This window comes from Tupaia chinensis, unplaced genomic scaffold, assembly GCF_000334495.1.
Source record: "Tupaia chinensis unplaced genomic scaffold, TupChi_1.0 Scaffold000447_1, whole genome shotgun sequence".
NCBI classification, from domain to species: domain Eukaryota; kingdom Metazoa; phylum Chordata; class Mammalia; order Scandentia; family Tupaiidae; genus Tupaia; species Tupaia belangeri.
The window spans coordinates 741,087-754,143 of NW_006159952.1; the positions used below are offsets into that span (position 1 = coordinate 741,087).

At 42.5% G+C, this 13,057-nt stretch overlaps 1 protein-coding gene across 1 annotated transcript in view; it reads left to right on the top strand.

Moving 5' to 3' along the window:
- Positions 1-12,100, top strand: part of LOC102471583 (transient receptor potential cation channel subfamily M member 6) — a 207,034-nt gene extending 194,934 nt beyond the window's left edge. The window contains exons 38-39 of the mRNA XM_006155328.2: positions 7,325-7,431; positions 10,025-12,100. Coding sequence (XP_006155390.1) covers positions 7,325-7,431; positions 10,025-10,158 — 241 coding nt within the window. The 3' untranslated portion in view covers positions 10,159-12,100. The remainder of the gene's footprint in view (positions 1-7,324; positions 7,432-10,024) is intronic.
- The last annotated feature ends 957 nt before the right edge of the window (positions 12,101-13,057 follow it).

Below are 13,057 nucleotides of genomic sequence, written 5' to 3' on the forward strand. Positions count from 1 at the left end.
CCACACCCATGAAACAAAAAAAAAAAAAAAAAAAAAAAAAAAAAAAAAAAAAAGATGCTGCTGACTGTGCCATAGACCTGCACATGATTTTAAAAATAATTATAATGGGACCAGTAGGTGGCATGGTGGTTAAAGGTGCTAGAGTCCCACATGGCCAACTGTGGTTCAAGTCCTGGACCTGGTGGCTTGCTCTCTCACTCTCCCTCTCTGTTTGATCAAACTGAAAAAGAAAATAATAGTAATAAATTAAGTTAAATACAATAATTTTTTAAAAATTAAAAAATAATTTTTAAGCATATATATGTATTTCTAGCTTATATCTTAGATTTTGAGGGAGTAAACACACACACATATACTCATAAAACATTAAGATTTTAAAAAAGCAAAGATTAGAGAGTGAGGGTAAAAAATATGGAACTAAAATAAGATTAACTTTGGAATTAAATTAGTACACATAAGTGGAAATTATTAGGACTACTGTAATAGCTAGAATTTGATTGCACATTTGACTCTGAGTTTTCCAGTGGCCCAAGCACAAGAGAAATATTGGTGAGTTTAGCCTCTATAAGCTTTGACATGAAAACAATTAATGTGGTGAGAAAAGCAGAGTTTTATTTGTTGTCCTCACAATAACATTACTTCTGATCTTGCGTGGCATCTTCCTTCACTTACTGATAAACTGAAAGCTGAGGGCATAAGCATTTTATTCAGCAAACCTATGAGAGGCTAAAACAATCAAGCTTAATTATCGGATTGCCTAATTCAAGTCAAAGTTGAAGTTTAAATTAAATGCGAGGCATTAAAAATTTGTAGAAAATGCACATTATAAATAAACTATGCATGGATTTCAAAATTATTTTGCATCAAGACAAATTCGTACTTCCATTTTTTTTTTAACCAATTTTTTTTGGAGGTTTTGCTATAGGGCATGTGCGCTTGCCAGAAAGACAGAGAGAGACAGAGAGATAGAAAGTGAGAAGTCACCCCCCAGGAGGGATGGCCACGCTGCAATTCCTTCTCCTCCATTCTCCTCTCAGGATCTTGAGCACACACACACGTGCTCGGCCTGAGTTTAATCCACCATGTCCGGGACTTGAACCACCATCGACTACATGGGAGTCCAGTGACGTAGCCATTATGCCAACTGCTGGTCCCATCTTTTTAACCAATTTTTAAAGGTACATTCTTATAGAGGTATGAATCATCTGGCTGTCATTTGAATTCCCATGGCATTTTATCCCATAGGTATGCTTTGGGAAAGATTTAGCAGCAGAGGAGTTGAGGCTGTCTTCTGGTAAGGGTGGAGTAGAAAAGAGTGATAGTGTCAATTAAGGACTGATTGATATGGCAGACAGCGGTAGTTCTCCAATACGAGCTTCCCTCACAAACACCAGGAGACTTCGTTAAAACACAGGTTGCTGGGCCCCCACCTTCAGAGTTTCTGCTTCAGTAGGGTTGGGGTCTGACCAAACCATCTGCATTTCTAACAAGTTGCCAGCAGATTCTAATGCTGTTCGTCCATAGACAACACTGAGAACTACTAACATACTACATTTTTACTTCTTAGTCATCCTCAGTATCTATACATGGCTCCTGGATGGTAGAAGATATATGTAAAACTACGTAAGTGGGTCGTTTTAAAAATTAATTAATTAATTAATTAATTATTTTTGGAGCGGTTTTTGCTAGCGCTAGAGGGTGCATGCGCTCACCAGAAAGACAGAGACAGAGAGAAAGCGAGAAATTACCCCCCGGGGGGATGACCACGCCACAATCCCATCTCCTCCATTCTCCTCTCGGGAGATCTTGGACACACACACACACACACACCCCCGGTGTGAGTTTAAGCCGCCGGGTTTGGGACTCAAACCATGATCCACTACATGAGAGTCCAGCAACATAGTCATTACACTAACTGCTGGTCCCTTTTATTTAATTTTATTTATCATCATTATGATTTTCCTATGTGACCAGAGAAAGAGAGAGGGAAAACTGCCAGGTCTGGGATTCAAACCATGGTCAGCCAAGTAGGAGTTAACCACTATGCCACCTGCCAGCCTCCATAAGTGGGTAATTTTGATACAGTAAAACCTGAAATTTCTGTTCTCTGTACCTCAGAACTCGTATTATAAATATCAAATATTTTTAATTGAGTGGTTTAATCTAAATATAGTCCCATCTGTAGGCTACTATGCAAAGAAATTACTCTACTAAAAATGTATTAGATATTAATTGGACAAGGTGAGTTACAGAAGATAAATCTGATCCATATTATTTATGTGCATCTAATTACCACAATATTTGACTATAGAGTCTATGTTATAACCCTTAGAATACAACAAAGGCTTTTTTTGGGGGGGTTTATTTTATCTAAGAGACAGAGAGAAGCACCCCAACAGGGCCCCCACACCATGATGCACCCTCAGCCTTGGCCAGCCAAGATCATGGGCATGTGTGCATGTGCCTGTTGTGCCCAAGGAGTCCTGGGGATGTGAACCAGGGACCTTCTCATATGGCTCCAGCATCATAGAGCATTATGCAACCACTACTTCAGCATAGCTGGCCTAGGCTTTACTATTTTGTAGCTCTGCTAAATTATTTTTAGCTAAGAACTAAGAATATTCTTTCTTTTTTTTTCTTTTCTTTTCTTTTTTTTTTTTTTTTGCTGTAGGGCATGTGTGCTTGCTGGAGAGAGACAGACAGGGCCTGGGTAGTGAGAAAGCACCCCCCAGGGTGGAGGCCACACCACAATCCCTTCTCTATTCTCCTATTGGGGTTTTTGCACCCAGCACATGCACCCAGCATGTTTTTCAAGTCCCTGTGTCCAGGACCCGAACCATGCATTGACTATGTGCGATCCAGCTACCTTAATCACCATGCCACCACATGGTCCCAGAACATTATTTCATAGTAGCCTTGTGTGCCCAAGGTTTGTAGTAGAAATCGTGTACTGTATGTTCTTTTGTTATAATTTTGCAGTGAACATTTTTTGTATATATAATGAACCAAGCTTATGTATACTGTCATTTATTTTAATTTGACTTTGTCATGTCATTTATTACAACCAGAATATTCCATCTTTTAGAATTCTAAGACTATAGGAACCCACTTGACAGTTGAGTATTTATTTATTTATTTACAGAGATTTTTTTTTCTATAGGGTGTGTGTGTTTGTCAGCGTGACAGAGAGAGATAGCAAGAGAGAAGGTGAGCAATCACCCACCAATGGGTGATGACCATGCCACAATCCCTTCTCTTCCATTCTCTTCTTGAGATTTTGGGCACGCATACTCAGGTTCAAGCCTCTAAGTCTGGGCCTCGAACCATAGTAAGCCATGTGGGAGTTCATCACATTAACCACTATACCACCTGCTAGTCCTGACAGTTGAGTATTTAATTGCATTCCGTAGTACAGTGAGTTTTAGTTTGTATTAAGGTCAGTTGGGGAACTTAAAAAAGTATATACACACACATATACATACACCCAGGATTGGCATCAAATTAGCATCTCCAAAGATAGGGCCCTGATATTTGTATTTTTAAAAGGTTTCCCATGTGGGGACCAGCAGTTGGTGTAATGGCTACAACATCTCTGGACTCCCATGTAATCGACCATGGTTCGAGTCCCAAACCCAGTGGCTTAAATTCATGCTGGGCATGTATGCGTACATGCCAAAGATCCCAAGAAGAGAATGGAGAAGGGATTGTGGTGTGGCCATCCCTCCTGGGGGGTGCTTTCTCACTCTGTGTCTCTGTCTCTCTCTCTCTTTCTGGTGAGCTCACATGCTCTATAGCAAAAACCTCTCAAAAAAAAAAAAAAAAAAAAGAAAAGTTTCCCATGTGATTCTGTGGGCAACTAGGGTTGTGAATCTTTTTCTTATGGGCAACTTTATTATTATTTTTTTTAAGTTTTGCTATAGGGCACATGTGCTCACTGGGAATGCAGAGAGAGAGAGAGAAAGCACCTTCCAGGGTGAATGGCCACACTACGATCCATTCTCCTCTTGGGATTTTGGGCAGACATGCATATGTGCCTGGCGTGTTTCTCAAGCTGCTGAATCTGGGACTTGAATCATGCAGTCTACCATGTGGGATCCAGCCGCCTTAACCTCCACACCACCTGCTGATCTGGCAACTTTATTTTTAATGACTTGAGGCTAGGAAGTCTGGAAATTGGTAGGAGGGCATCATTGTGGCCTGCATGGTTTGATGGGGTCACCCAACTTAGGGTGCAGCTGGAATTATGGTAAAGATAAAAGAAGTGCTCCTGTCCAGTGATGGTGAGGAATTCTCACTCAGTAGTGCAATGAGGCTCACATTTCCAAATGCCTTCTTTGTGTGAAGTGCAAAGCAAGGGCCACGGAGCAACAGCGTTGGTGTCATCTGGGGGACTGTTAGACTCTCAGGACCCATGGGACCAGCAGATGGCGTAATGGTTACATCACTGGACTCCCATATACTTGACTGCGTTTGAATCCCAGGCCCAGCAGCATAAAACTCATGCCATTAATTTTCTTTTTCTTTCACTGGAAAGGAAAGGTGATACTCAGTTTTAAATGTTAAAAGTTTACAAGTTGCTTCATTACACTAAAACTAAATGTGTTAAAAAAAAAACACCAACAAAAACTCATGCCGTGCACATGCGCATGCATGCACAAAATCTCACGAGGAGGAGAAGGGACTGCAGTGTGGCTGTCCCACCTGGGGGGACGGGTGTGATTTCTTGCCCTCTGTCTGTTTCTGTCTCTCCAGCAAGCACATGTGCTATATAGCAAAAATCTTTCTTAAAAAAAAAAAAAATCTCAGGACCCTTCATAGACCTTTTGAACCAGAAACTGGATTTGCACAAGCTCGTCAGGTAATTTGGTGTAAATTAAAGTTTGAGAAGCATTGCATTAAGCAAGTGCTTTTACATATGTTCTTTATTTTAGCCTTAGCAACCCAATTCTAGTTTTTAAATAAGACTGAGTCATGGTGAAGATTGTAACTTGTTTACGAGGAGAAGGAGTCAAAGGATGGGAATAATCCTCTAGCAAAAGAGATGCTTTAGTGGTGTACATTCTCAGAGCGTTTCTAATTCCTATCGTCTCTCACCTTTCTCCAGCCTTCTGCCTCAGTGACTGCTAGTTTGGGATTCTATCTTCCTAGTTTACTGCCTTGATGGATTTGGGCCTTTCACAAGTGTGAAACAATGAGGAGATGTTCTTTAGTAAATCTGCGTATAGATGGCACTAATTAGCGTTTCCTCACAAGTGGAACCAAGCTACCACCTGCTTTTCCTGTGTTGTGAAAAACCTGGAAAACAGATAGTCATATTATTTTTAAACTTAGTTATTTGAGACAGAAAGGCTGTAGGCATCCTGCAAGGCAGAGACGCAGATGAGCATCCCAGCACCCCTCGCTCTCCCCAGCACAGGGAGTGGCCGATCTCCTGAGATAGATGTTTTCTAGTAGTTTTGACTCTCTTACTTTACCTTTCATGAGGCTTACAGAGGGCAGTGATTCGCTTACAGTTATGTGAGAATCAATGGTGCATCTCTACATTTTTTTAAATTTAAATTTACTATAGAGGAGTGTGCTGGCCAGAGACAGAGCGAGAGGGAAAGTGAGAAAGCATCTCCCGGGGAGGGTGGCCATCCCTCAGTTCCGTCTCCTCCTATGCTATTCTGAGGATTCAAAGAAGGCACACACATCTCATGTGTTTAAGTCACTGGGTCTGGGACATGAACTGAGCAATTGGCCATGTGGGATCCAGCCCCCTTAACCACACGACACAGGCTGGCCCTACATTGGGGGTTTTAATGCTTTACTGGGAGACAAGAAATGGCAGGTAGGGTGGGCAGACGAGTGAGATATTGCAGCAGAGTCATGCTAGGGAGATTATAAAAAGGAATTCTTCCAGTTTAGTGACTGAAATCACACTTTCATTTTTCACTTGTTGGCACCGTAGAGTTCTGGTCTAGATACCGAGTGACTCTATGTGTTTGCCACTTTCAGTGTCACCTTACTGAAGTAGTTTCTTACCAGATGGACTGCAAGGGAGGAGTAGTTTAACAAGAGGCAGCTTATGCAGCTGGGTACATACCGCCAGAGCTGTCCTTTGTAAGAGCGATCGAGTGACCAGGAAAGTTAATCCTGGGTGTCTGTTCACTTTGTCTTCCCAAGAGATTCCCTCCACCTACTCGCCTCAGAGCAAAGAGGCAATCTGAGATCAAACTGACATCAGCCCTCATTCTGTGCTTGGCACATCTTCAGAGCAGCCACTGTTATTCTGCCAAAAGGAAGTGGAAATTGAGATAAATGTTTCAATACTCGGATGGAAAAAAGTCCATTTTTACACCACGTCCTTTTTGAAAAACCGCATTCCTTAGAAGCAAAGTTTATTGTTTCCTTTTGTGATAGTTTGCTTTTCTTTTTTCTTAAGACGTGGTATTTAAAAGCAGTAATTGAGTTCAGATTTTAAAATGTGCTGTTTCCACTCTGCATGTCATTAAAATAAAATATTAGCTTTCAAAAAGTTTTTTCGGCAGTGTTTCTGGTGTGCTGTGTTCTGTGGGGTACAGATTGTCAAAATCCAGAGAATCATGGTTGTATGGGACATGAGACTGAGTGAACGTTGCTCCTGGGATCTGGGAGGGATCTATTTTAATTACAGAGTATTCAAAATGTGCCTTATACGTGCTGACTGTATTTGTCACTTTTGTCACCTACATCAAGCATATGTAGTTGACTTCCACAAATACGTTGTCTCATGGTCGTCTGGTCTTTTCTCAAAGAGCCCAGCCAGCCATGGCAGTTTTCAGGGTAGAAAATGACTTTCAAAAGAGCTAGAAGGAGTGACTCTAGGGTCTGTAAGGTATTTGATTTGGAGGATGGTTGTTTTAAGAAGAGCATTTGGGTTTGAAACGGTGTATGTGTGTCTTAGAAGGTGCACTCCACTAGCAGGTCGATTTTACATGGTACCCGAACCTTTCTGGATTCTAGGAGAACATTGTAATGGACGCCATTCTCTCACCCCTTACGCATTAAGAAGGGTTTCTCTGTATTTTATTTTAATGTAGTGCATGGAGAAATTCACTCTTCTATCAGATTAGTGTTGAAATGAGTTTCACAGTAGGTCTTGGAGTTGGGGCCAAAGATTTAAGTGCATTTGAATTTTAAATCAGCAAACCTAACATTGTCACTTCCCCAAAGTGCTCTGTTCTCTGCTGGCTCCTTCAAGTTTACTGGGTTACTATGGGATACTGTTCGGTATCTCAGAGAATCCTGGTCGAGCTCCTTTTTCTTAGCTGTGATCTAATTGATATTCTGATATTTCCTCTAGATCAAGAGGAATGGTGTTTGGCCCAGCCAATTTAGGGGAAGAGGCAATTAGAAACTTCATTGCAAAACATCGTTGCAACTCCTGCTGCCGGAAACTCAAACTCCTGGGTATGCCACAAACAATTCTAGTTTCTCTCTAAGTAAATCTCTCATAGAACGACATTCATTGTAACCTGGGATGGACTAGAAAATCTTAATCACATTTTTATCTCATTCACATTCGCAGAGGCTGACTTTCTGACTGCAAAATTTTTAAGTCTGTAAAGGGATTAAAGGGACAGGAATTTACTTTAGATTCTGCCAAAATGTGATAAAACATGGGGCCCAGTACTTGTCGCAGTCACTCCAAGGGCAAGTTCTCTACTTGGGAGGTGGGGTCCTGGGGGGCCCCAGTGGCTGTCTAAGTAGTGCTTTTTATTTATAAAACCCTGCCACTTTACACACATTTCAGTATTTTAAAAAATCTGATTTGATAGTGTAGCCTACTTTTTCTGAAATCACTAGTCACCACAGAAAATATTCCTAATATAAAAGCAAGTTGCTGGGGCTGGCAAGTGTTGTGGTGGTTGGGCACTGGACTCCCACATGGTCCACCATGGTTCAGGTCCTAGACCTGGCAACTTGCTTTCTCACTTTGTCTCTCTCTCTCTGGTCAAATTGAAAAGACAATATTGATGAGTGAAATTAAATAATTCTTAAAAAAAAAAAAAGCAAGTACTGGAGGCTTGTATCCTTCAAATAGTCAGTTCTAAATCTGTTGCATTTTTGTTCTTTTGTCTCAGAGGGGTGCTTTATGTCTGTCTCAGCTAACTCACTATTTTCCTTAGGTCATCCCAAGCCTGTCCTTACAATGGAATTTCACGTATTTTAAGCTGAGCAGCCTTTCTCGCCTTATAATAAATGATCTTACTCTAAATTGGAAGTCAGCTAAAGAGCACCATCCGTTGTAACCTGGGATGGCGCAGGTGTAAATTTACAGCAAAGGACAATTTCTAATCTTGTTGGGGTTAGAGGTAGGGGGAGCCCTTGTGGACAAGGCATTGCACAAGAATGGGATTTGCAGCAGGCTTCCAATTCCAGTGTAAGGAGTGTGTTACCCTGAGGTGGTGCTGGTGAGTACTTGGGGTGGAAAGGTCACAATGGAGCACAAAGGGGAGGGCCATAACCCTCATAGCTGCCCAGGGCTCAGTCTCACAGAGCACACGCCAGGCCCGGGTAAAGAGATCCATGCCCAGCCCACTGGCCCGTGGCTTGAGCTTCCCACTGGCCTCCCTTCTGGTTAGAAGGAGCCTAGGAATGGGCTGGGGCTAGGCCGAAAGGCATCCAAGACCCCAGGTAAGGGTCTCTGGGAGGTGGGAGCTTACAAATATCTGTCATCCCATGACTACAGACTGGAATCTGACTCTTTAAGTCAGCGTCCTCCAGCACTGGCCTCTCCCATGTCTGAGTCACTGTTTCCTGGACAGGACAGACTCCATTCTTGAAGACACAGCAACTAGATCTGAACAGCCAGGAGATGGGGAGACATGGGACACCCATGTCACCACATCCAATCTTTGAGCCCACTTAACTGTTCTGTATGATTAAGGTTGAGATCATTCTGTACACTGCACTTCGAGTGCATAATTTTGAGTGCATAATTTAATAATTCTTCCACAACTGCTACTAGGTCATGTTTGTTTTCAAAATCTGTTCGTTTTAAGTTAACATTTAAGTAGAAACAAGAAATATCCTCATTTACTCAGACATTGGGCAATCTGAATGAAGAAAAAGTTTAGTCTGGAAAGCAGGATTAGAGGTGATTTTTCTTTGTGGTTTATGGTGTACTTTTTTGAGAGGGACAATTTAGGATAGTATAAGAGCACAGGATCTAGAGTCAGACTGAGTTCAGATCCCAGACTTTCCACTTGGGTTTTCTCACCTGTAAGGGTGCTCACGCCAGGCTCACAGAGACCAGTGTGATGATTAGATTAATGAATGTGAGCCTATGTTCTAAAAACATCGGTTATTATTAAAATATAATGATACTAGTTTTATGTCCATAGCCTCTCCACCTAACATTTAAAACTAATACTAGAAATCCATGTTTAAGCCTAGCAGAATTAATCAGAATAGAATGAAAAGTTAATACAAACACTTCGCACCCACTGTCCTCCATGCCGCTCTTCTGGTGGTTATCCCTATTCTTGTTTTCTTTTAATTTTCTTTTTAAAATGGAAGAAGGAGGCCTATGGAAGGATAGCTCTGGGAGTTGGATGAAGCTTTTAGAGGTAGCAAACTAAGGTGCAGCTATTATTGCAGAAAACTCACCCCTGATACCTGGGGCCCACTGATTTGGCTGCCGTTTCTGACCTCCCCATCATTTGGCGGTGAGAATGCCCGTGTCCACCTTGGCCTCTCTGCCTTCTGGCCAGGTTGTGGGACTCTGATACTGTGTCAGGCAACCAAATCTCTCCTCCCCTTCCTCTTGGGCAGTGAACAGGATCTGAGATGGTGGGGGTGGGTTGTAGAGCTGCACCTGGGTTGTGGGGTAGGGAGGGGGCTTAGCACGGACATAGTCGCAGGGTTTGAGTTCCACATATCCATGGCCTGAGGAAGCAGAGGCCTCTCTGAACAGGCAGCAGAGCCTGAAGTCCAAGCTGTCTGCATCAACAGCCTATTCTTGGGTCCTCTATAACCGCTTTAATTGCCTTCCTTGCAGATTTAAAGAGAAATGACTATTCCCCCGGGAAAATAAAATCTACCTTTGGACTTGAAATCAAAAGAGAATCGGCTGAGGAACCTCCAACAAGGAAAATGGGTGGAAAACCCCCAGAAGATCACACACGACTCTAAGAAGGGAAGAGCAAGAAGACCATGGCCCTGTCCTTCCTGCCAAGAACTCCATGGTGACTTTGATTGACGTATAATGCTTACTCAGAGCCACCATCAGGACAGCCTTACCCTGTGGACCTCCTTGGGACACACTTTTTGAGCCTCACATCTCCTCTCCAGTGATCTCATTGGTATATGATAAATGGTTTTTCTGGACATTAACCTGTGTACAGGGCACTTTGCACACATTTGCCGTTCTCCAGTTCCACGTGCAGATACTTGGGCGAGTGAGCTGGGAATACTGCTTCTTTATACCTCATTGCTTTCACTGGCCACTTGGAACCCTGGGAACAAAGGACCCAGGGGTAAATTTAATTTATTTTCTCACTGTGTGTGCAGACCCTGCCCCCAGTGCCAGTCATCACTTCATGTACATATTTTACTTTTGTTTGTACATGTACACAGCAAAGTCATTTGACTTTCTCTTTGCCAGCAGCAAAGGACTTTGAATCGCAGCTAGAGGGAAGACAAGGCAGTGAGGGTGTTTGCACAGACCAGAGCACACTGTTGCACAGCCTAACTTAAACCCTTTGTACCCTGGTGAAATCTTGTGGGCTCGAGGTATTGTCAGTGAATAATGATGGCTGAGAATTTCAGATTTCTCTAAAACAAAGGAGAAAGGAAATCTAAAACAAATGCCCTGAATTCATTTTTTTTTTTCGAACACGAAAACAGGATATGTAAAACTGGAAATTATTAAAAAAGTGTTTCGCTTCACTTAAGCTCAGGGGTACTATCAGTTAGAGTTGACTTAGGCCAGCCTCTAAAACAGTGCTGTCTTTTCCAAAGCTGTGCATATAATATTACAGGCTAAATTACTGTATGTCAGGGCCTATGAGAGAAGATGTGGTTTTAGACCTAAAACATGCCTCACAGGTGTGTGATCCTTCCAGTACAGAGTTCCTGTGGCTTAAAGGACCCTGTACATATTTCTCAGTATGGCCTGAGAACATGTCATCTATTTCTGAGGCCGGATGTGAAGGATTCCTGGAAACTGGACTGCATAGCCTGTCTGGGGGATCACTCATCCCTCTTTCACACTGGGCTGGGGCATCCTACCTCAGAAAAGAGCTCAAGGTTTTCAAACAAGGAGAGAAGGAGAGCTAGGAAACCTCTCCCTGCTCCCTCTGCATCCCCTTTATTATTGTTCCAGTCTACCAGCAGCACACCTCCTGGGTTTAAAGAAAAGTCAACTTATCTTCAGTCTTTACATTAGCTCACTTGCTTAGGAGGCTTCTCAGTGTTTTCCTTTCCTTTTCTCATGATAGAGCGTGTGTGCACACATGCGTGATGCATGACTGAACACATGCACGAGAGCGAAGCACCATCCACAGGGCCCAGTGGAGCTCATACCTTCCTCAGTCCTCCCGCCCATCATCCTGGATGCATTTGCCTTGCATGTTTTGAGGCCAGCAGGGCTAGGATTTGATCTGTGGTCAGCAGATGGTTTCCAGCTCTGAAGTCACATCCACCAACTGCACCACAGAGGCCGGGCCTCAGCCTGCCTTTTAAATCTATGCTCCTTTATCCTTAGGTTGTACTTCAGGGAAAATGCTGCCTAGAGAGAAAGCCAAGGAGTTTGTTTGCCAATGATTAGATCTGATTCTTGTAGGTTTGAATTGCGCAGGGGATAATTTGTATCACTTTTACTTTGGTGGTAGGAGGTGCAAAATTTGGGTGATTTCTTGATTGGGAACAAGGAGAAAATGTTAATGTTTTGTGGGAGGACTTAATGGCTTTATCCTGTTCTACAAATCAATAAGGGATCTATTGGTACTCAGCGCGGTGTGGAAAGAGGCAGAGTGTGCCAGCCCAAGAGCTGAACTAAAGGCATCAATTCAGTGGTCAGATATTTGTTACTTGGAATAGAACTTGAAAGCAAATACATTTGATTTCAAATTTCTGTGGTGTGCTTTCTATTGTTTTCTTATTTTAAGAAAAATCAGCAGAGTAGCATTTTAAAAAGATGAACTGCTGGGTCAAAATCACTGTGGGATTGCCTGCATGCAAATACTGATGTGGTCATCTGACTTTGAGTGATTCATGACCACAAAAGGGTGGAGTAGTCATTCATTCAGTCAATTTTATTCAACAGTTATTATTTATTTATTTTTACTAGAGGCATATGTGCTGCCAAAGAAAGAGAAGAGGGGAGAGAGAGAGAGAGAGAGAGAGAGAGAGAGAGAGAGAATCCTGCAGTGGGGCATAGTCATGTCACAAGCCTTTCTCCTCCATTTCTTTATCCTTTTGGGATTTGGGGCATGTGTGCATGTGTACTCAGTGTGATTTTCAAATTACTGGGGCTGGGATTTGAACTGTGATCAGCCATGTGGGACCTGTTTCCCAATGTACAGCACTTAACCACTGTGCTAGGGGGCTGATACTCAATAGATGTTAAGTGTCTTCTCTGTACCACATCAGTGATGGGGATGCCGTGGTGAATGTAATGTTTCTTTGTTCACAAAAGACTTTGTACTTCATGTTTCTTTTTGTTGTTGATGTTTCAAATTTGGATTTCCAGTTAATGCTAAAAAAAAAAAAAAGTTTGATTTCTGGGCAAATGTCAACACAGAGGTGTGTCCTGTGCTCTGCCTGCTAGTGGGGTGTAGGTTCAGACTGAGATAAGAGAATTGGGTCAAGAGAAGACATAGCTAGGATTGGTTTTAAAGACGAATGAGGTAAAACAGACTGCATAATTCTTGCCTGAGCATAAAGTCCTCATTACATATGGGATCTGAATCTGGGGAGGATGCAGCCAGGTTCCAGGGAGTCCTCACTTGAAGGCATCCAGTGCCTACAAGTTTCTTCCCAGAAGGCTGCACGTTCCCATAGTGCCATCTATGTGCTATCTTCAAGCTTC